The sequence below is a fragment of the Brachyistius frenatus genome, unplaced genomic scaffold (assembly GCF_029030835.1).
Source record: "Brachyistius frenatus isolate BFR_SWC_R1_liver_20210118 unplaced genomic scaffold, ASM2903083v1 Contig_37, whole genome shotgun sequence".
NCBI lineage: Eukaryota > Metazoa > Chordata > Actinopteri > Embiotocidae > Brachyistius > Brachyistius frenatus.
The window spans coordinates 1,443,364-1,466,842 of record NW_027210636.1 but is presented as its reverse complement, the minus strand read 5'-3'; the positions used below and the strand labels follow the sequence as shown (position 1 = coordinate 1,466,842).

At 45.5% G+C, this 23,479-nt stretch overlaps 1 protein-coding gene across 1 annotated transcript in view; it reads right to left on the bottom strand.

The window, feature by feature from the left end:
- Positions 1-23,479, bottom strand: part of zmat4a (zinc finger, matrin-type 4a) — a 104,147-nt gene that overhangs the window by 35,296 nt on the left and 45,372 nt on the right. Inside the window, exon 4 of the mRNA XM_069701537.1 lies at positions 10,602-10,758. Coding sequence (XP_069557638.1) covers positions 10,602-10,758 — 157 coding nt within the window. The remainder of the gene's footprint in view (positions 1-10,601; positions 10,759-23,479) is intronic.

The window sequence follows — 23,479 nt, the reverse complement described above, 5'->3', positions numbered from 1 at the left end:
AAATTGCGGCTTCTTTTGCTGCACAAGAAGTGAATTTGTGAGAATTTGTGGATACGCTGTACTCGGTGCGGCGAGCACGCTCTGAGAGGAGTGCAGCTCTTTCACGAAAGCCTTACAATTGTTCTGACATTGATGTCGGGAGAAGGAAAACATTTTTTTTTTTTTTTTTTTTTTTTTTTAGGAGAATCGTCAGTGAAGCAGGGGATGAATCATCTGAGCCTGATGGTCTTGATTTATCATCATCAAGTCAAGGAGACCGTACACACATGGCACATTTCACAATGGCAGCCTTGTAGCTGGTTAGTCAGAGGACACACACACACACACACACACACACACACACACACACACACACACACACACACACACACACACACACACACACACACACACACACACACGTGGTTTATTGGCCTGATAGGCTTTCTGCTGTCTGACCAAATGTGAGGGGGGGTTGGAGGGGAGGCTTCTCTCTGTTGGTTCAAATTGTAGAAAAAAAAAGTGCTGAGGTTTGAAGCAATTCAGCACACAAAGCATCAAATTCTACACTTCTTTAGTTTATTTAGTACAATTTCACAAAAGGTGTTTTGATGGCAAATGGACATAAAAGTTGGAGTAGTTGTTGGTGGAACTACGGAATTAGTTGTGTACGGATATAAAGCCCATTTCAAGTATCATATACAGAGACTTGGGATGAAATCACTAAAGATTTTGTGTGCCACGATGTATGTGATTTACTGGTAATCCTCAGCGGATATATAACTTCAACGAGTTCTACTACTCAACCACCTGCAATTGAATAAATGCCTGCAACATGTATGTACTGTATTTTACTTGCTGATCTCATTGCGAGTTATTCGGGGTTGATTAAAACGAGCTAAACTGAAGTTAAAAAACAACTTACATTGCTCACAACCCTGAGACGTCTCAGAAGGTTCCCGGTGGAACTCCGTGTTGACAGTCTGAATCTGGGGGGACGAATTCACGGTTGAAGAAAACCCACCTGGTTTACAACCAAACTTAAATACTTTTATATGTCACAAGCCAAATTGCTTCGGTGCCATTCTAGCGTCAAAATAAATGCCTCGTCATTCGCTGCCACGTTTCGATACCGAGGCTACATCTACGCTAACACCTCAGCTCTGTTTACGGAAGAGTAAACAGCGTTTTTGAGCCCAAGCGTTTTCCAAACATAAGCTTGCTCGGTTTCAACTTAAATTTTACAATTACAACACCTTATTTCTTTTCAAACTCATTTTTGGCCACACACGTGTCTGAGCCGCGTGTAGCTGCAGTAACGGGAAGCTTCTTCCGTCTAACTAATGACTACTGATAGCACAGTAGTTCAGTAAATTGCAGTGAAAACTTGCACGATGAGGCGTTTAGGGAACTGGAGATCTGGTAATTGTAGCTACAGAAAAACAAGCCGGGTTACACCGTCCCCTTCTGAACTGCATGAAAACTACAGATTTATGTTGTGACAATGTCATATCAAGTTTTTCCTTTGGTCCAAATAGATTTGATATAACTGGAATGGAGAAAAGAATAGAACAGAAATCTGTATGGACGTCAAGGTTTCTGCACCATCATTGACGTTCACGAAAGTTCGGGAATGAAGACTGGCAATCCCTGCAAGCTGTTGAGATGGTTGAATGTGAAAACCACGTACAGTATGTGCCTGGATGTCTCTGCACAGAAAGCATCACACCTTCGTAGTAGTTTAAAATCATTCCGATTCAGCCTGTGAGTTTCCTGTCTTTCAGTAGAGACATTTTCTTTCCTCCCAGTAATTAGTCACATTCACGTCGCTAAGCGTTTGTCCCCGGGGAGACGCACGCCACTCCTGTTAGAAGCCGAGCTTACATTTCAAATGACAGCTTTACATAAACAGCCTTGTTACCACATTAATGCAAATACATTTCATAAATTATGACGCCGGCGTTTGTTTCTTTATTAAAAACATACGGGAGTGGCGAGCTTTGGATGCAGAAGCCGCACTGCGGCGAACACTTTGCTCCTCGCTGTCAGCCGTCAATTTACAACTCATTCACATGTATTTATTCAGCTCTTATGCGGCTGTTTGTGTGAAGAATTTCGCTCATCTCTGACCCGCTTAAGTTTGCAACAAAAACACTAAAAATCCATTAAAAAAAAAATCAAATGTAGGCTGGTGGGAGAGCAATCCTTTCAGCCACTCAAAAGGCTGAAGGAAACACGCACATGGCACACTAATGCAACATTTTATTTCTCAGCTAAAGTAGGACACGTTTTTTTTTTTTTTTGCTCGCACTAGTTATCGAGCGCCAAAAAAAAACAAATATGTATGCAGACGGAGAAGCAGGACAAAGTAGACCTATTTAGCGGTAACAGAGTTATAAATCTGAGGAGATTGAGCATCTGCGAGAAGAAGGGGGGGATCAAAGTGCTCTGAATCCATGCACTTATCTCTTCCCTCCAACCCCTCCAGCCCCCCCCAGGGCTCCCCACCCACACTACAAACCCCTGCCCCGTACCGACTCGGGGAAACAAAACGCTCTGCCTCCGAGAAAAGAATCTCTCCGAGCGTGTGCACGCCGCGGAAAAAGCAAACAAACAAAAACATCTCCATCCTGAGATTTATTACCATCTCAACCTGCACTGCAGACAATTTGTCCTTTAGACAAAAAGTTGTAAAGTTGTAATAGGAGGGGGGGAAAAAAAATACAAGATGGGGGAGCGTAAGCACCGAGTCTGTCACGAAGTGCGATCACAGGTGAAAAATAATGCGTCGACTAAGCGGGATATTTACAATGATAAAACCGCGGATGTAAAAATGAGCACAGCTGCAGTTCGTCTGAATCGCATTTAAGTGCAGTTAAAGTTTTGAGTCAAATGCGTCTGGAAAGTACGGTGAAAAATAAACTTTTTTTTTTTGCTGTTGAACTTTTGGAACGCTGGTTGATCTGAAGACACTTCTGGAACTACAAAACTACAAAAGAAGGCCATTTTAAACTGGTCTCAGACAATATGAAATTAGCCTTATTTTGACACGTTTAAGTCATCCCTGACACGAATCGTAGTCTGGATGTAAAAGTGTTCGTAGCTTCCGGGTCTCAAAAATGAGGCAGATGCAGAAGTGTCTTAAACTGCAATACCACCGAGTGCCACTTGAGGTCGGCTCCAAAAAGCCTCCGGCTCCATAGACTCCTATTCAACTTCTGTCAGTCAATGAAATGTCTCCAGCACTTATCTCGGTGTTGGTAGCTAAAGTCACTCCTTCTTATTTGTTTTCTGGCGGTCCGTCTGAAAATAATCCCTCATTCATTAGAAAAGAAGATTCAAGAAGACCTGTTTTTGGGGGCGTGTCTATTTGATCGACAGGCTTGTGGTGCAGTCAGGTTACGGCTATCGGTGGGCGGGACGTGGTATCGGCGGGTTTCCAGTCAGATCCACCGCTCGCTCGTCCAAATATGGTCACTTCTGGCTCCAGACTGCTCAAGACTAGCGAGACTGCAGCGGCCAAAATCAAAACATATTTTTGGGTGAGCTGGTGGCGGCTCTGACTCAACCTGATTGGCGACCCGACGTTACTACGTCCCGCCCACCGATAGCTGTAACCTGACTGCACGACAGGCCTGTCAATCAAACAGACACGCCCCCAAAAACAGGTCTTTTTGATTGGATTATTTTCAGATGGACGGCCAGAAAACTAATAAGAAGGCGCAACTTTAGCTGTCAACACTAGTTCAGCTAGTGAGGGTTTAAATCACTTTATGTAACATACACGTATTTTACCACATTAGTCGAAGCTTTTATTCTCGTGCTGCAGTTCATGACAACGATCTCATCGTAAGAGCACCAAGTTCCTGTCCTTACGTTCATTTCTGATCGGTCCAACTTTATGAGGCTCTCAAGACACAAAACGTACGAATATGTAAAACAGTACGAAATCAGAGGCAGATCGTGTGAGAAAACAGCAGGGAAGCAGAACGCAATTTAAAAACTACAGGAGCCCTGTAAATGTGACTGCTGGGTTTCAGACACTTTAACTGTTGGTTATTTGTGAACGGGGCGAGAGGCACTTAGAGCCTTGTGATAATAGCCCCAGTTAAACGTAATGGAGGAGGCCACGGCCGCGTTACGACGCCAACATTTCAGCTCCGGCATTTCTCCAAAATCACGTCGCCGAAAAAAAATCAGTGTGGGGGAAAATATATATCCCCACATTAAGCTGCAGATGTTTAAAGGTAGCGACATTCACGGCAGCTATTGTCCTCGCGGCCCAGACCATTTGGAAACGGACCAGGATGCGGAAGTACGGAAAATACATGATTATATAAAAAAAAGCACTAATAACAACGCCAACATTCATTCAGCTTGCCTGAGCTCTGAAATGGAAAAAAAAAAAAAAAAGGAGGGGAGGGGGGGAGGAATTGCAAACACATTGCAGCACCAGCAGTTGATAAAAATTCATGCAGATGAGCATGTGCTATGTGGGTCAGTGGAGATATTCGCATTCGCGCTGGAGTGAAAAGGGCAGGTTTTTTAGTTAGCGTATGGAAGCTATGTGTAATACTGGAGCCGGTGGCAAAAAAGCATTAAACATTCATTTTCGACCGTCAGATGATATCTTTGCACCTTTGTAAAAGTTTGAAACTGCAGAACAACGGCTTACGCAGGTCTTTTTTTTTTCTTCTTTTCTTTTTTAACAGTAGGATTGCAGATTGATGACGGCGCATTTCGGAAATGTTCGTCGTGGGTTTTGAATGGAGGTCACGGGAGCAAAAGGAGGATGCATACCATCTGTTCGAAGGGAGGGAAAAAAATTAAACCAACACAGCAGGTTTACGAGGCTCTCCCTTGATGCTACGAGTCTCATCTTTCGTTTATGAAAAAACAAACCAAAAAACTGTTATCATCTGTTTGGATCTTCTCGTTGATTCTGGGAGAATTGTTCGCAGCTGTACGGCGTCCGACAGAAAGGCTGCAAACAAACAGGAGGCCTCTCGAGAGGCAGCGGAGGAACTCGGCCAGTCCGCCGGCGTTAACTTGTGCAGAAATCGATAACCCGGGCCTTCCCTGGTGCCCCCCCTGGATTTGTCTTCCTGACATTTTCTATTTGTGACAGATCTGGGTGCCTGCACAATGGAGTTGCTTTAAATTACAGTTTCACAGGAAAAGAAACTAAAAGAAACAAGCTCAATCCAAAGCGAGTGGTTCTTTTTTCCTTTTTTTTATTCCGTTTCAACTGGAATCTGAGTCGACTGGACGAGAACAACACACTCCATCTTTTCCCTTCTGATGGCATGAGAACAACAGTTTGCATGCATTGCTAGTGAGGCAGAGCAAAGTCAATGGGTTCATGCCAAGCAGCAAACCAGCAGTGATGTCACCCGTCGGTTTGTAAACAGCTGTTAACCGAAGCCTAGAGTTTGGATTTTAGGGCCGGCGCCATCTTGGAGTTTGGAGCAGGAAGTGACCATATTTGGACGAGCTCGGGGAGGAGCGAGCGGTAGATCTGACTCGATCTGTTTGGAAACCTGACGACACAACGTCCCGTCCATAGACTGTATTTAAAACTGGACGTACCTTCCAGGTCTGAAAAATGTGGCTTAAAAGTGCCTTAAGCTGCAATACCACCGAGCGCCACCAGAGGTTGGCTCCAAAAAGCCTCCAGCTCCATAGACTCCTATTAACTATAGTCTCATAAAATGTAGTAGAAATGCAGTCCATAAAATGTATCCAGGAGTTATCTCGGAGTCGTTAGCCAAAGTCACGTCTTCTTATTAGTTTTCTGACGGTCCACCTGAAAATAATCCCGTCGCGAACTTGAAAAAGCATCAAAAAGTCGGGTTTTTGTCCGTTTGATTGACTTTGAATTTTATGAGACAAATTGAATGTGCGCTTATGGAGCCGGAGGCTTTTTAGAGCTGACCTCTAGTGGCACCCGGTGGTATCGCAGCTTAAGGCACTTGTGCATCGGCCTCATTTTTCATAGCCAGAAGCTACGTCCACTGTTACATACAGTCTATGTGTTACATACAGTCTATGTGTTGAAGTTAATAAATGGTTCTCCACTTGCCATTTCAGGCTTTTCCATCCTAAAAGAGTGAATAAGGGAACTTTTTCATGATGAATCTGGTCCCATTTAAAAGTTTCTGATTCTGATATTGAGCATCTCAATCTAAAAAACGAAACTGTTTTCTAATGTGTCTTGTCAGTCGGAGAGGCGGTTCCACGGCACCCCAGCAGTTTGCTGGGTGTCAGCGCGATTGATGGGTCGAGCCAGCTCCCTCTTCTGGCTCAGACGGCGCTGCCTCTGTTCTGAACCATTGGCCACAGATGGCATCCTTAATGGCTGTGTCTGTCACCGACATGTGGCAAAAGAGAGCGAAATGGCAAAGGGCGACGTCTGAGCACTAAATCACCAGATGGCAACCAGAGTTACTCTGAAGAAAAAGTACAAATGCATCCAAACAATTTTCAAGTTCTCAACTGCAGTTCCCCTCAAAGCATGCGCCGTTTCAATTTTAGATACATCGAAATGTAATTTGTTGGCCTCTGATGTCTCTGCTGCATCCACACGAGGGAAAAACTCAAAGTTCTGGAGAGTTGAGTGGAATCACTCGTCGCTGCTTTCAATTTCGAGAAAAGACATTTGGGGTCGAGTGAAGTGTGACTTGTTACCGTTAAAATGAGTCACAGTGTGAATTCATTTGAGGTGCAATCCAGTTTTATGGAAACGTTTGAGCAGCTGAAAATGTCTGAAACGCATCCGTTTAAAAAAAAGAAAAAAAAAAGAGAGGCGATAACAAGACAACTTTTGAGAAATGAAGCGAGATATTTGGGTTCCCACTTCTTCCATTCCCAGGAAATCTGTTAACGCTGGACTACATCACAGAGAAATACAAAAAACGGATAATGAGATTTTAAAATATAACTTTATATAAGCGCACGCACAAAATGAGACGCCTGCTAACGATAATGCTAATGACGAAACTGAACATTTTGAACATACACACGCATATGTGTGTGTATATATATATATATAATATATATATATATACACACACATATACTTCAATTTGGCATGAAGCTCTGTTTCCATCACTCCCTGAGCACATCAATATTTTAAACCTCCGAAGCAGCAGCAGACAGAGAGACTGTTGCAGACCACCCGAAATAAACAAAAAAACAAAAAAACAACGAGCCCACAGGTGGATTCTTTGAATGCAGCACGACGCCGCAGCAACACGGAGGTTGACCGGAGAGAGCGGCCAAATATTTGTTTTTGATTCGAGTCAGAATTTAAGACCTTATTAGTCATTTTCTTTCGTTTCAGGTTGTACGGCAGAAAGAAAGGGCAATTTTCTTTTGACTTTAAGAGTTCAAGCACACCGTTGTGGAGCCTCGGTGCTCGACTCCTTCTCTCCCACTTTCAGAAAATAAATGCTTTTCCGGCTGCTGCTGCTGCAGTGGAAGCAGTTATTCCATTCATTTTTCTTTTTTCTTTTCAGCCTGAGGGTTCAGTTCAAACATTAACTGAAAAGACAAGAGGCCGGTGCGCCAAATCTACCGATTCAATCCCACTGCTTCCAGAGGAGGCTGCAGCGGTGAGACCGCGGGAGAAATCCGGGACGGCCCGACGACGTCAGGATAATACGTCCGTTTCAAAACGCCAAGGGTCTTATCGGTCGACAGAAAAAAACCCATCCCAACCGAAATTAAAAAGCAGCATTAAAATGAGGTGATTTCTGGAAGCACAAAACGTAAAACACGAAGCGGTAATTGAGTCGGTCGAGCGTGAGCCGCCGTAAACAAACAAGAGCTCCTTCAACGCTGCTCAGCGATCGGAAAATGTAAATGTGTGCTGTGTTTGTACCCCCCCCCCCCCCCGTGACCTTCGCTCATTATATTCTCACCGGCGCCAATTTGGAAGTAGATTCAAGGTGTGCAGCTGTCAGCGGATCCAACAACAGCAGCAGACTTCAAGACTAAAAGAACAGTTGGTGATTACATCGGAGTAACGCACGCACCGTCGGAAAGATCCGGACAAACAAAGGCCGGCTGTTCGAGAAAGCTCCCGACGTATAATCTCAGCTGGATAAACTATTGTTGTGTTCCAGATGTTGTACTCGCACCATTTTGAGTGCATGAGTGCAGAAACATTGCAGTACCGGGATGATGCACGCAAAAACGGTAAAAAAAAAAACCTAAAAAAACTGCTGGACACTTTCCACCCTGAACAGCCGCCATCTCCGGCTACGTAGAGGTAGGAGGGGGCGGGGCCACCGACGTGAGGGATTTTTTTTTTTTTTCTTCAAATGAAAGCGTCTGAAGAAGCTGCAGCTGTTCCTGAATCAGTGTTTGTTGAGCGTGGTTAAACAGAGGGCACATAGCAATGGCGTTTGCACAGCGGACCAATCAGCAAGCAGTGTCGGTGGTTAACCTGCGTTTTATCCTGCCCCCCTCCTCCCCCTCCTTCACTGGGATTGGACGGCTCGTGATGGTGACGAGCGGAGCCTTCGCGTTTCTTCAACCCTTGGTGACCGGGGGAAAAAAAAAAACGTTTAGCGCTCGGCGTAGAATAAACGGTCGACCCCTCGTCGAGCTGCTCGTTTGAAGGTTTCTAGCGACTTAAAAGTGGACAATTCTCCTCGTTAATTATTATAAAATAAGCCGAGATATGAAAATTCGCCAAATTTTGCTAAACGCCTTCCTGTAATTTACTTCGGGGAAAGACCTGGTTTGGGAATGACTATTTTTTTAATCTGTCAAACGAATCAAATGAACTCAAAACTCATTCGTATCGCAACAAGTTACAAAAACCCAAACTCGCTGAATTATCGTGGACTCCAATTCAAACTTATAAATCCACCATTTATTCAGACGTTGCATCGCCCTCCTTCCTGCTTAGTGTTTTGAAGTTTCGCTGGAGAGAGGGGCGGCGGTAAGAAGAGGGCGCAAGACTCACGCCTCAAGGTGAGCTCATCTCATCGGTGATGAAGAAGGCGGGACGGACAGATACGAGGGCAGACAGTGAAAATGGATTAGAGGTTCGATACAGTAAATTGCCGACCGAGCATCTGAGTGATAATCTTAATAGACGGGAAGTGGGAATGTCAGACGGCGGAGAGATCGGGCGTTTTTTTTTTTTTTTTTTCTTAGAAAGTCATCGATTTTTTTTTTTTTTTTTCCTCCTTTTAAAACAGTTTGCTTTGAGATTTCAACGTCGGGATTGGGGAGGGGGGGTTAGGGGGGTGGTGGGGGGGGGATCGGAACAGCGGGACAAAAAGCTCGGCGCTACGATGATTTAAGCGCATTTGTGTAAACGCCGTTCACGCATCGCTTTTTACGACTCCCGTAAATTACCCAGGGTTCCCGATGCCGTGAACGTTCCTGTCGGACCGGACCAAAGCGAGAGTGTCTTTTAGTGGACGAGTCCGTATTAGAGAAGGACAAGATGGATCCCCGCGGGACGGAAGGGAGGTGCACAAATTCACACGTTAAAAAACAAAACACGGAGGGACGTGACTGGAATAAACCGAAGAACTACAACGCGACCGGAGAGGCGACATAACAACAGCCGGGGGGGGGGACCGTTGAATCCGTCCCCGCGGGGGGTCAGACTGTCAACAACGAGTTCTACCGGGAACCTTCTGAGGCGACTTAAGGGGGGGAAAAAACGCGGCGCCGTGACTCGCTCGGTACGCGGGTAAACAAAACAAAATGATGTGCCGGCTTTTTGGTTCCAACTCTTCGCTTGTCGGACCTCAAAAACGCTCCAAACCCCCGATGGTCATTATCGAAGGGAAACTCAGCTGACATGCGGCCGTTGCGGATACAAACACGCAACTGAGGTAACGCACACTTACAGCAAAAAAAATAGTGTGCGAATCAGGTTCTGATGTTGATACAGCGAAATAACTAAAAATGCTTACCCATGAAAGTTATAGCCCCCCCCCTCCTCCCCCCGCCCGGTCCGAGGCGCATTACTGTGCGGAAACACTTTCTGAACTTTTTGAACAGCTGACACAAAAACAGAGCGCACAAGTCGACAGAAAATACGTCGTCGCAGCAGCGACCGCTCGACCAGATGCAATTTGTTCCTCCGACACTCTGCTGGGAAGATGTCGGGCCTCCTGCAGTTCCTCCCGCGCCCCCGTCCGGCACCTCTCCTGCTTCAGAGCCCTGAATCCAGACCCCCGAACACTCAGACCGTGCGCACGCAACAACACATCAGGCGGGAGTCCAGCTCACAAACAGCCGGGGTCAAACAAAAAAATAAAATAAATCAATGTGGCGAGAGCACAAACACGCTCGGTCCGAACCGAGTGCTGCGCAGTGATTTAAAAATAAACAGCAGCGTGGTTCTTGACCCACCTCACACACACACACACACACACACACACACACACACACACACACACACACACACACACACCTACAAACATTGCAGCAAACACACGACGCTTCTCATTCCTTAAATATTTTCCCTTTTTTTTAAAGAACAAAATCCCCTCTGAACACAACACTCGTCATTTATATAAATCCCATGATGCATTTTTTTTTTTACCGAGAGGGGAGGGGGTGGAGGGGATGGGAGGGGAGGGAGGGTGTACCTTGGGTCGTGATGGCGGGCTGCTCTCCCAGTAGCAGCTTTAGCCTCTTGGCGTGGATTTTACCCTGGTAGTGTGACTGCGCCACCACGGCCGAGGTGAAGGACATGTTACACAGCGTGCAGCACTTGTTCTTGTCCACGTCGCCCTCGTCGCCGCCCTAAAAAACAAACAAACAACAAAACAAAACAAAAAAAACAAGACACGTCAACAACGCGGAAAACTTCTCAATGATGCATCAATCCATCAGCTGCGCTCATTTTTAATTCTTTGGGAGCGATTTTTTTTTTTTTTTTAACGAAATGTGTTACAAAAAGTACACACACACACACACACACACACACACACACACACACACACACACACACACACACACACACAGCAGGATGCAGCTGCAGATCGAACACATCACTAGGTCTCAACCGACTGTGTGTGTGGGGGGGGATTGGAGGGGGGACAGCACTCCAAGTCTACTAGCATTTAGCTCCTGGCGGGATGCAAATGGAGTCGACTCTTGTGTTTTAACGGGGGGGGGGGTGACACCGGGGCCAAGCATGGCTGATGGCGGGGCCGCTCCCCGAGCCTCCATCTGTTCAAGCTGGCCCAGGAAACTAAAAAAAAAAAAGAAGCGTTTTAAAGTTATCCTCTTGAGGGGGAGGGAGATGCTCGTGTTTTTTTTTTTATTTATTTGTTTCCTGCGACGTGAGAAGGAGAGGAGAGGAGGGGGGGGAGGGGAGGGGAGGGGGAGCGTTGTCCCGCCAGGCAGGTCAGGTCAAGGCTGATATTCAGAGCGAGAGGAAGAGGAAGAGGAGGGTGAACTCGGTGACCTCCTTCAAGATGTCTACTCCTCTACTCTGCCTGGGCGCGCTCTCCGCCAGATGTAGCGGATGAACAGCAGGCCGAAAGAGTGTGTGTGTGTGTGTGTGTGTGTGTGTGTGTGTGTGTGTGTGTGTGTGTGTGTGTGTGTGTGTGTGTGTGTGTGTCTTTCCAGTCGAACTGGCTCAGCTTGAGATGAAGTGCAGATAATGAGCCCGTTCACCTTCATGATGGATATACTTCTAACGCCAACAGCTCGGTAGGATGAGGTACCGATGTGTGTTGTCCGTAGAGTCTCACGTTTGGGATCTTACAAGTGTGAAGTCGTGACCGACTAAAAGTGAGGATGTTGTTTTGTTTTTATCATTTGGGGCTCAACGGGTTTAACGAGCTCGCTCCAGATGGACCGCCAGAAAACGAATAAGAAGGAGCGACTTCAGCTGACAACACAAGACTTTTTTGAGACTGCTTGGATGGGAGTCTATGGAGGCTTTTTGGAGACGACCTCTGGTGGCACTCGGTGGTATTGCAGCTCAAGGCGCTTCGGCGTCGGCCTCATCAACATCAACTACTTACTGGATTGCATTGAAATGATGAAATGATATCGACATTCACGGCCCCCAGATGATGAACCCTACTTACTGACTTTTTTTTTAATCTAGCGCCGACATTAAGACGACAGTTTTGTTTTTTAAGTAAAACAAAGTTTCAACAAATATTTAACGTAAACTTGCAACAGATATCCGACACCCAGAGGAAGAATTTAAATGTCTCTGGAGACACCGTACCGATCACAAATTGATCTGGATTTCGTCTTTAGTGTTTTAACAACTCTTACTGCACTGAGTTGAAGAGCCTCTTAAAATAAAGATAAAAAGGCAGTTACCTCCTTCATGGACGCCAGCTGATGCACTTGGCATGAACTGATGCCAGTTACATTGAAATTAAACGCAATCAAATGCCGATTTGGCTCATTTAAAGCGAGATCGTCTCAATTCGCGCTCGACCCGTCTCTGCTGTCGAACCCTTAATTGGACCTTTTGGGCGAACTTAATTCCAAATTCAAACTTGAGCTCTGACGTCATTCTTTTACAACGCTCGCGCTCGTTTCGAGCGCCGGATGGGAACCAGCGTACGACAGCTGCCGGTTGATACCGAGTTTGTTTTAGAGCCTTGAAACACTATTTCCCTTCTTTCACTCTCATAGTGACCCGACAGGTGATTTCATCTGAGCTCAATTACTCTCAGCACCAATCAATCACTTCCAATTAGCCGGCGGAAGGACTCCTGTATTCCCTGCATCGGGCCGAGAGGACTTTCTGTCTAGAGGGAAGGCACAAACGGCTGAAAGGAAATGGTCAGTTATCAGTCATGTTTGTGGAGGCAGAGAAGCGACAAAGGAGCCTTCACGTTTGTGTTTTATATATTAAGGAAATCAATTTAAGTTATATAATCTAAGAACTGCTCGTTTGGCTTGTTTAAACATTTATTTCTTCAAACCAGTAGGAATCCTTTAAGTGGAGGGAGGGCTTTGCAAACGAAAATTGAAGGGTAGAATTTGTTTGGTGGAACATTTGGTTGTGGGGAAGTGGAACTAGAATTAAAATGACTGAACTGAGACTGTATATATAAAAGTGTTTGTAGCTTCCGGGTCTGAACAATGAGGCCGATGTAAAAGTGTCTTAAGCTGCAGTACCACCGACGGCCACTAGCGGCTGGCTCCAAATAGGCTCTGGCTCCATAGACTCCCATTCAACTTCTCTCATGAAATACAAAGTCGATATATATTTTCTCGACCAGTCACTATGGCGTCGTCAGCTAAAATCCCTCCTTCTTCTTAGTTTTCTAATTAGATATTATATATCTGTTGTAAACAAAAACCTTTATTTCACATCTGCTTTTGTTACATTACCTTTTTACAACAGCCGAAACCGCTGACCAGCCGACTTCCATCGACGCGATCATGGAGAGAAATGCATGAAATGACTGAAATATTCTGCTAGAACTAAAAACAACACAAAAAAAACCCACCGCCGCCGGCGTTGTTTACGCTTTGATAAAAAAAAAAAAAAAAAAAACAGATCAAAGCAGCATTGATCCACTGAGCTATGAGCCCCCTTCCCCTCCCCTTCCCCCCCGTGTGTGTGACACGAATCATAATCATATTTGTTCACTTTCAGACACATTTGTACACAAATCTGTTAAATCTGCAGCTACAAGTCACATTTGTAAACAAAGTGCGCCCACAATATATTTCACATAACACTAATAAAGCCAGTAATCGAGCTAATGAACGGTTTACAGACGGAAACGGTGGCAGGTGAATCAGCTTTCAAGCGTTAAAAAAAAAAAAAAAAAAAAAAAAAAGAGCTTCTCCCAAGAGGAAACTAATGTCATTGTGTGGGAGTTTTTATTTTTTTATTTTTTTTATTGCAGTAAGCAAAACATCCAGCTCTCTAAAGACGCTGCGGGCAGACGGGTGTTAAAGCAGTTCAGGAGGAGATGCTACAAATCGCTTCATTTAGTAGATGGTTGTTTTTTTTTTGGCCAATCAATCGGTTTTTGAACTGTGACTCCAGCAGATCAGACCAACAGCGCCGAGCTGAAAAAAAAATTAAAAACTCCTCCGACAAGGACGTTCATCCTCAACAGGAATTATGAGAATTTGATCCTCATATGCAAAGTATAAAAAATAAAAATAAAAGAAGGCGATTTTACCATTACAATGACCTCCCTGACCTAAACAAGAAAATATTTATGAATATTTACAAAATCTATTTCCAGAATCTCAGGAAGTCAAAAGGGTTCGAGCTCGTTCTGCAAACTCGTGCATACAAAAAGTGAAATATTGTTGTTGTTTTTCTTTTTTGCTGAATTTTAAACCTTCATTTCGACATGTGTTTATCTGCGATTCCCTTACAGAAGAAAACACGTGACACACGTGTGCACGTGGGAAACGTGGTTTTAGACCATTTGAACACGTGAAGCCCCGCGTTTATCGTATGTCGCAACATGCGTGCGTCATATATGTGAACACGTGTGATTGTTCACGTGAAATATCGCGGTTTTGGGACCTTTTCATGGCGTGACGGTTGTTTGAATCCCACGCAGACTCCCCACCGCCCCCCCCCCCACGCCCCCCAAATAAACACAATATCTTGGACCTGAAAATAGTGTGTGTCTGAGTATTTTCGTCCAGGTAGGGATGTTTTTTTTTTCTTTTTTTGGACACTTTTCATGAAACAATAAAATTAAATAAAAGGAAAATGATACTCCTGAACAAAAAAAAACATTAAAAAAAAAAAAAAAACGGGACAAGTATGGATGTTTTTCAGGAACAGGGGGTCCGAGCGCCGTTTCAAAATTGGAGCCTTTACCGAAGCGCTATTTGTAGAGCTGTAATCTGCTGCAGATCACTACTGTGTGTGTGTGTGTGTGTGTGTGTGTGTGTGTGTGTGTGTGTGTGTGTGTGTGTGTGTGTGTGTGTGTGTGTGTGTGTGTGTGTGTGTGAGGAGAAGACAAAAAAACCCACAGCTCTTCCTCCCACAGTGTGTGATAACAGAGAAACGCTGCTGCACTGACTCATTCTGACACACACAACCCCTCCTTCCGCCCTTGGTCTTGTCCTTCACCAAATCTTAGCACACGCATGTGCACGCACACGCACACGCATCCTTCCCTTCAGCTTCCAGGGCAACGGCGGCGGCAGCGGCAGCCTCCTTCCATCTTACATGCAGGATTTCATAGTCATAATGAGCAGACATGTAGTCGGAAAAGAAACCAAAACGAACGCAGCGGCAGATGAGACGTCACCTCCGAACAGAGGCAGGGATCGGATCATTTCACGCTTAATTAAAACCGGATAAACGAAGAGCTAATTGCGGAGAAAATGTAATTAATGAAGCGGCGTGTAGGTGGGCGACGGCGGATTTGACGAGAGGAGCTGCGATCGGCGTCTGCGCGCTGGTATTCGCCCGCTGCAGCGAATGTTAATGGTTATCTAACTTTTTTTTACATTTTTTTATTTGGATTAATTTCTGATGAGCTCAGCAGTATAGTTTTAATATCTTTCTTCTTTCTTTTTTTTGAGGGGTGTGGGGGGGGGGGTCCAGAAAAAAACACAAAAAAAACCACCAGTCATCCGAAAAAACCCGACACGCGCGGCGTATTTTCAGCGCATCACGTGCGGTGGGAATCTTTTTTTTTTTTTTTTGTGTGTGTAATCTCAACCCAAGAGTGAGAAATAATTGGGAGTTCTGCATTGGCAGAATATAAATGCTGTGCTGCACTTCTGTGTAACTGATGGGAGGCAGGAGGAGAGTATGAGAGGGGAGGGGGGCGAGGGCGGGTCGCCTCATTCCCATTCAAGTGAGGCATAATAAAATAATCTTTTTGATTTGCAAGCAGTAAAATCTCTTTGCTGTCAAAGCGCCGTGTGCTGCCGCACATTTCCATCTCGGGTTTTTTTCTTTTTTGAAAGCGAAGCGGCGTCGACGCGGGACGGGCTTCGCGCCGGGCTGCCGCGGTTTATTCTCCGCGTCGTAAAACGCCGCAGCCGCGACCCGTGCTTCAAAACAGACTCCGTGTCCAGGGACTTTTGTTATCTCTTTTTTTTTTTTTTTTATTTATTTCTAGCGTTGGGAGTAGACGACGAGCTGCGCAAACCTCGACTCCCGGAGGTTGGTCTGGACCCGGGCCTGTGTAGTATTAATAATGGTTGGGCTAAATCTGGAGGTCAGGGAACACTCGCTACATCGTCACCGCCACCTGCCTTAGGCGCGCGCGAAGAAGAAATAGGACAGCCAAGTGTGAGGGTATCCCTGCAAAAAAAAAAAAAAAAAAAAAAAAAAAGAGGATAAAAAGGACTTGCTCCCGTCGTCGTAGCTTGTGGACAATGTGGTCTATTGCTGCCAAGCGGAGCATACAGAGGAAGAGCTAAGCAGGGCTGACACACCGGTCTCTGATGTGGCTGCTTCAGCCTCTCACACACACACACACACACACACACACACACACACACACACACACACACACACACACACACACACACACACACACACGATAAAATGACCTTCACGTTAAACGGCAGGCGGTGCCACCGGGTGGGGGCGGAGGGTGGAGGGCGGTGGATAAAAACGCTTCGTGAAAAGAACCACAAACGCGCGCAAGACTAGTTCCCGGAGAAAATAGTTCAATTCCCCAATTTTTATTTTTTTTATTTTTTTTTACACACCTTTTAAAAGTTTGCCTTTTCGACGTTTGCCGCGTTTCGTTTATTAATTTCACGTCAAAACACTTCTTTAATTCTGTCGGAGGAAAACCCACGACGATGTCGATTTAAGCAGTCGCTACGACCCTTAAAAATGGTTTCACCATCGACGGAATAACGCGGTACGACGGGGGGGGGGGGGGGGGGCGTCAAACGGCAGCGGGTTGTGAGGAAGCTGTCAGTTTTGTTCGATTGAAAATGGGAAAGGACGGTTTTGCTGAATGTTTCCGCGTTCTACGACGCCGGCAGGTCTTCGGTGAACTCGGCGTTACAACAACAGACTAAAAGAAGAAATAAAAAAAGAAAGAAGTGGACTGTAGTTTCCCTTCGATGACACAGTGTTGGAAGTTGCGTCATCGCCACTCCTGATACTGCGAGCGAGGTTGTGTTTACGTCTGCTGAAGCTCCGACGCTGTGAAGTCATTTTTACCCTGAAGTGACATTTTTTTTGGGGACTGAAACTCACCCGCTGACGGAGCAGATTGCTTTAATTCACGATATAATTCGGGGGCAAAAAGCTTTCTTCCACATTGCACGTTAATTAGTGTGTAAAACCATTTTGCTTAAAAGCACGCTAACCCCCCCTCCTACCATGCAAGGCATATTGGACAAACAAATTGGCATTTCCCAGCATGCCCTGGTTCTTTGTAATTTATGAAGAATAAAGCAACCAAGTTAGATAAGTCTCGGTGATGGGTCACAATAATATATATCTACACTTTTATGATAACGACGCATAAAAAGGGGCTATGACTCCAAAAATACGGGTTCGCGAGGCGGGAAGGTGGTCGATATACCGAGGAGTGAACGGGACACCGTCAGGATCAACGCCTCCAGTCGGTCGGAGGTATTTGGGTGACGGACGAATGAGCACATCGAGCAGCGGGCGGCGAATTACGACAAATCCGTTTCGGTTCAAAGGGTTTTGCCGTAACACCTGCAGCACCTGTAACACCTGTAACACCTGTAACACCTGTAGCACCTGTAACACCTGTAACACCTGTAACACCTGTAACACCCGTAACACCTGTAACACCTGTAGCACCTGTAACACCCGTAACACCCGTAACACCCGTAACACCTGTAACACCTGTAACACCCGTAACACCCGTAACACCCGTAACACCTGTAGCACCTGTAACACCTGTAGCACCTGTAACACCTGTAACACCTGTTACACCCGTAACACCTGTAACACCTGTAGCACCTGTAACACCTGTAGCACCTGTAGCACCTGTAACACCTGTAGCACCTGTAGCACCTGTAACACCTGTAGCACCTGTAGCACCTGTAGCACCTGTAACACCTGTAGCACCCGTAACACCCGTAGCACCTGTAACACCCGTAGCACCTGTAACACCTGTAGCACCTGTAGCACCTGTAGCACCCGTAACACCTGTAGCACCTGTAACACCTGTAGCACCTGTAGCACGTTCACAGCAAAAAATACAAATAAACGAGATTTTTGATAAAAAAAAATAAATAAACACAAAGACATTCTCACGTAAGGCTCATTGATTGACACCGTTGTCTTCATCCGACATCTGCAGCCTTCACTGTGTCTTCTTCACAAGGTTAACCACCCCCCTCTCCACCCACCCACCCCCACCCCCTCGTCCTTGAATGAACTGTGAACAGCAGGTTGTCACTGTGGATGACCCAGCCGACGGACTCGGGAGGATATTCTGATCGGTTTCCCCGACTCGGGGGGAGGGGGGGGGGGGGACCACTCTACATCTGTGTCGACTGCATGCTCAGCGCTTTTAATAAAAAAATAAAAAAAACGCAAGAAGCTGGTATGTTAACCCGAAAATCAGCTGTCCACTTATGGGAGCCAGTCATGTCGACGAAGAGGTCCAGAGAAACGTCCAGCAGCTGTTTGTGTTTTTATCGTTAACAAACCAAAGTCTCACGTTGCGGCTGCGAGGCGAGCAGCCGATATCTTTGGAAATCGCATACGAGCGACACGGGGGCGGGGGCGGGGGGGGGGGGGGGCTCTCTTCAAATGGTCCGTTTCCAAGGCGAGGGTTTATTTATTTATTGTTTTGCTAAATCATCGCCCCGTCACCGGGAATAATGGGCCACCTCCCTCGCAGAGCAGCAACTCTCATTCATCCCCTTTTGCGAAGAAGCACAGAGGACATTTTAATAAATGGGGGAGGCGCTTTTGTTGGGGGGGGGGGATGGTCGGTTGCGCACCGACGGGAGCGGCGAAATACAGTTACGGAAAGGCGAGAAAGGCATCATCGTCGTCATCCTCTCCTCGGTTCATTTTTCAAAGAGCAGAAGATTGACATTAAAGTTCTCGGTGGACGTTTCATACGATATCGCTAACACCTCCGGAGGTGCCCTTTATTGTGTATTCAGCCGTTGTGTACTGTGATCCGCGCTAAGCAGTAAAGTGACATTTAATGGCTTTTTTTTTTTTTTTTTCTTGGAACCACATTTGGGATGAGATCTACAGTATCGGTTCCAGGCGAAAGTGGCTAAAAATAAATAAAATAAATGCTGCATCAGGGTAACAAGCTCTGTCAGCAAAAAAGAAACAACTAAAATAATAGAGAGGGATTATGACTGTCAGCCTGTCAGGTTAAGAGTACAGACCTTTATCTTTTTTTTTTTTGGGGCCTTTTGTTTGTTTTATCTTCAAGCACGTATGAAATTGCGCTTTTGACCCTGAAAACAGGTGAAACGAGGCCGAAACAAAGCATCTTGTTCCCGTCAACGGGCGCAGACGTCGTGGTCTCGGCAGCCGACCGATTAAATACAAGAGACGAAAACACCCAGCGACTCCGCGTTGATCAACAACCGCCGAAAGCCCGCGAGGACACAAATTCTTGCACTTCCTTGTACCCGAAACGGCAACAGATATCATCGAAAGAAAAAAAAAAGGGGGAAAAAAGAAAATGTGCCGTAGGGCTAAAAAAAAAAAAAAATCACACGGCGGAGGGACAATGACTAAATCTTCATGAGCTAATGCTCCACGGAGGAAGCCGGAGGAGAGAGTGAGCTTTAAAGGAATAGGTCGACCTTCTCGTTCTCTCAATCACAGCACGAAGCTATCAGCGGCCACTTTCTTTTTCTTTTTTTGGGGGGGGGTCCACGCCAGCGGCAATTGTTCCAGCGTCAGCGGCGCCATTAGTCATAACTTTTTAAATAATCGTAGTCAAATGACAACACCAGATAAACCAGACCAAAACCAGCTGTTCTCACTGCTCCTCCAACAACCCCACCCTCCTCCTCCCCCCCGATTCAAATGCATCATCCCACTATATATACACCCTCCCTCTATACAAAACGCTACTGTTCCTTCTCCCCGACAGCCGTCGGCGTGGCCGCGTTGGTGTCGTCCGCTGTCCAGGGCGACCGGGTGTGAAACTCAAAAGCGCGCAGGCGAAGATACGCGGCGATGCTTTTTGGACGCGTGGCGTCCCCATCTGCCGTTTCACTCAGGTGAACAGGTGGCAACGCAGATATGCGAACGGCAACGCTCGGCGCTTAACGATGCGGGGCAACGTGCGAGCAACGGACCTAACAATGCGTGGCGAGACGTGTTCTTGCACGTTAGAGCCATCTGTGCACGACGGTGATCACATCACTGTCGTGTTTCTCTAACGGTTTACACTCTAAATTAGTTTACAGGTCCGTTTACTCCTTCTGCGTGGATATTTTTGTTGTTTTTTTTTGTTGTTTTTTTTTTTTTTTAGCAATTCGACTCTAACGTCTCAGAGCCCAACTTTTTTTTTCCTTCATATTTTTGTTTTAAGGGTGTATTTAGCGGGTGAAAAATATTTAGGTCAGTTTCTGCTTTCACACCCAACATATATTTCCTCAAGCTACATTTACGTTATCCTTTTTTTTTTTTTTTAGCTGCCGCCCTCGACAGACTAACGGATCTCTGGCCTTCTGCGTGTGATCCCACAATGTGAACTTCAAACCTCTAGAGGCCCCTTATTTTTTTTATTATTATCTTTTTTTTTCCTGCTCCCCGTCCATGCATTAGATTTCGTACACGCCGCATGCGCATTAAATCGAATAGATATGAAACGTGTGTCCATATTCGCAGGTGCGTGCGCACCGGGGAGTGCAATCTGCTTGATATTGCTCGAGGAGAGGTCGAGGCAACCAAGCATAAGACTGCAGTCACTTCTTGTTCAGTCAAGGCAGCGCGGGAACACCTGTGCCATCTCCAGCGCAACCGCCACCATCCGCTGGCAACGCTAGCGGCCTGATCTAATGGAAACTGGCAGCTGAATAAACTGACGGGGCAAACAACCAGAACCAGCCAGCCAGCCAGCCAGCCCAGCCAGCCACGCAGGTCTGCACACATGAGCATCTTTAAAGGATTACTACTGCTTCGCTAAGTGCTAAATTGTGCGCTGATTTAGGAGGCGCAACGTATAAATTATTGCTTTTCTATTGTTCTATTATTATCTTATTGCTTCTGTATGCTGCTGTAGTGAAAAAATGTCCCCTCGGGGATTAATAAAGTAAGTAACTACCTAACCTAACCTAACCTAACCTAACCTAACCTAACCTAAAGTAAAACAGGAATTATGTGTGTTTGGTCAGAGACCGGTGCAGGTTTTATGGATCCCCTGGTGGTTAAAAGTCAAGCTCGCCATTTTGATAACAATCTATAATATTTCTGCCACCATTAGATGGATCGGCATTGATTCTTTTCTTTTTTTTCAAACACGTTCACGGTCCACAGAGGACGAGTCCCCGCACTTTTTGCCCAAAGTGTCACCAGCAGGTCGACTTTCGTGAGTGAAACTGATGAATTTGGTCCAAATATTCTGAAGATAAACTGTGACAATTTGGTGATCTATAAAATGTCCAAGTAGTGCTGCCATCAGGTCAAAATTCAAATTTGTCTTGGTGCTTTGGTTTTTGTTTGTTATTTCTCAGAGATGCTGCAGAGCTCGGAATTAAAACCGTATCTGACAACACGAGGTCATTTCGAGAACCAGCGAGGGAAAAAAAAAACGATATTGGAAGCATAGTTCGGATGAACGTAAAAAAGAGGACACATCCCCTTTCAACAACGGGACCTCCCACCTCCCCGAACGAAAGAAAATACGAAAGTACTCGTAGAACCGGAGTTACGACACGTACCTCCATAGGCGACCAATGTGTCCCAATTCTGATCTGAACCCTCAACCGTGCCCGAACCGTCCTTTGAAGTTGCGTCACAAAATGAAGCCCAGTCAAGTTGTCCTCACTGCCAATGTCTCAAAACTCAAGCAGCACCCTCAAACAGTATGTATAAATCCTCATACAACCATTTTTTTTTCTTATGATGATAAAATGATTTCTCTGGTTGTAAACAATATGCAAAAACAGAATTGGTAATCCGAGGAGCTGTAGTCCAAAAATGACTTACTTACTATGTGCCGTGTCAAATTCGATCATATTTATTTTGTTCGCCAAATGCATCGATTAATGCATTCGTCCTTGCAGCGCCCGTATGGTCCATAAATTCCCCCCCCCAAAAAAAATCACATCCCAAATGCATTTCCGGTTCCAGTTATTGTCCAAAAGACAAATGTTTTTGCACTGTTGAGGAAAATGCAGCTTAAATGTGAAAAATCTCATGCAGCCGTTCAAATCTCATTCTTTCACTATTTGCTTGTCTGAATATCTGAGTCAGCGACTATAACAAATGACTCGCAGTCAAACTACAGGCGCCGAACTGGCATCCGTACGAGCTTTGTGATTATTCATTGTTTTTCTGTCAGTTTTGATCATTTGACAAATTTCATGTATTACGTTCTTTGGCAAAAACAACGAGAAAAAAAATCTGCTCAAAATTGGCACAAATTTCAAAGTGACACAAAAAACAGATTAAGGTCCAACGGTCCGATGCGTGCCACTTTACCATCTCAGCCCTCGATACAAAAACACGCTAAGTCGACCACCCCCGCTGCCCCCTTCCCCCTTCCACATTACAGCAGGTTATCACTGTGACTGGCATGACCAGCAGCGTGTACAGTTGTCAGATGCCATCAGCTCAACCAGGTCCAGACATCGGGCCACGCCGGGCCGTACGCACTCCCACAGTCTCTGGGGGCAGCGCTGCCGAGTGTATTTTTAGACGGCGCCACCTTATAAAGCACAGCCCGGTCGCATCACATCTGTGTAGTTTAAACCGGAGCCCTCTCCCATCAAGGCAATGTGCCCTTTTATCAAGGGCCTAAGGTCAGACTATAGACACAACGTAGATCTATTGTGACACTTGAAAACACGGAGACGGAGCAATGTGTGAGGCTTCTCATGAATCAAAGACTCAGTTGAGCTCAATTCTGACGGTGGCCTTAGATGAAAGATCTCAAATTAAAAGTTAGGAAGATCTTCTACTTTTCCCACACGTAAAAATTCCCTTTCTAAAGTTCTTTCAAACAATATTTTCAGGATTTTGTATTGAACCACACTACGCAGAGATCCTTCCGTCCCTCTTCATGCAGAAGTCCATGTGCCTATTAGTCGATTTGTGAAATCCAGATGGGGATACGATACGCGTCTCCACGGGCAGATTTGACGGCTGCTTTCCCGCTCGATGGCATCTTGTTACAAACAATACAGTCACTGTCAAAAGTGGATTCCCATCTGGAACGTACTGTATTGTCAATTTAGGTGTGACGGATGCCAAATTTAGAAATCTCTGCTGTATACCACTGCGGTTCTTTTTTTTTCTGACTGTAAAAGAGCAAAAACATGTAAAAGAAACAACCAAAAAAACAAAAACAGCCTGGAGGGAAAAGCCAGAAGAATTTGCATTGAATACAAATTAGGG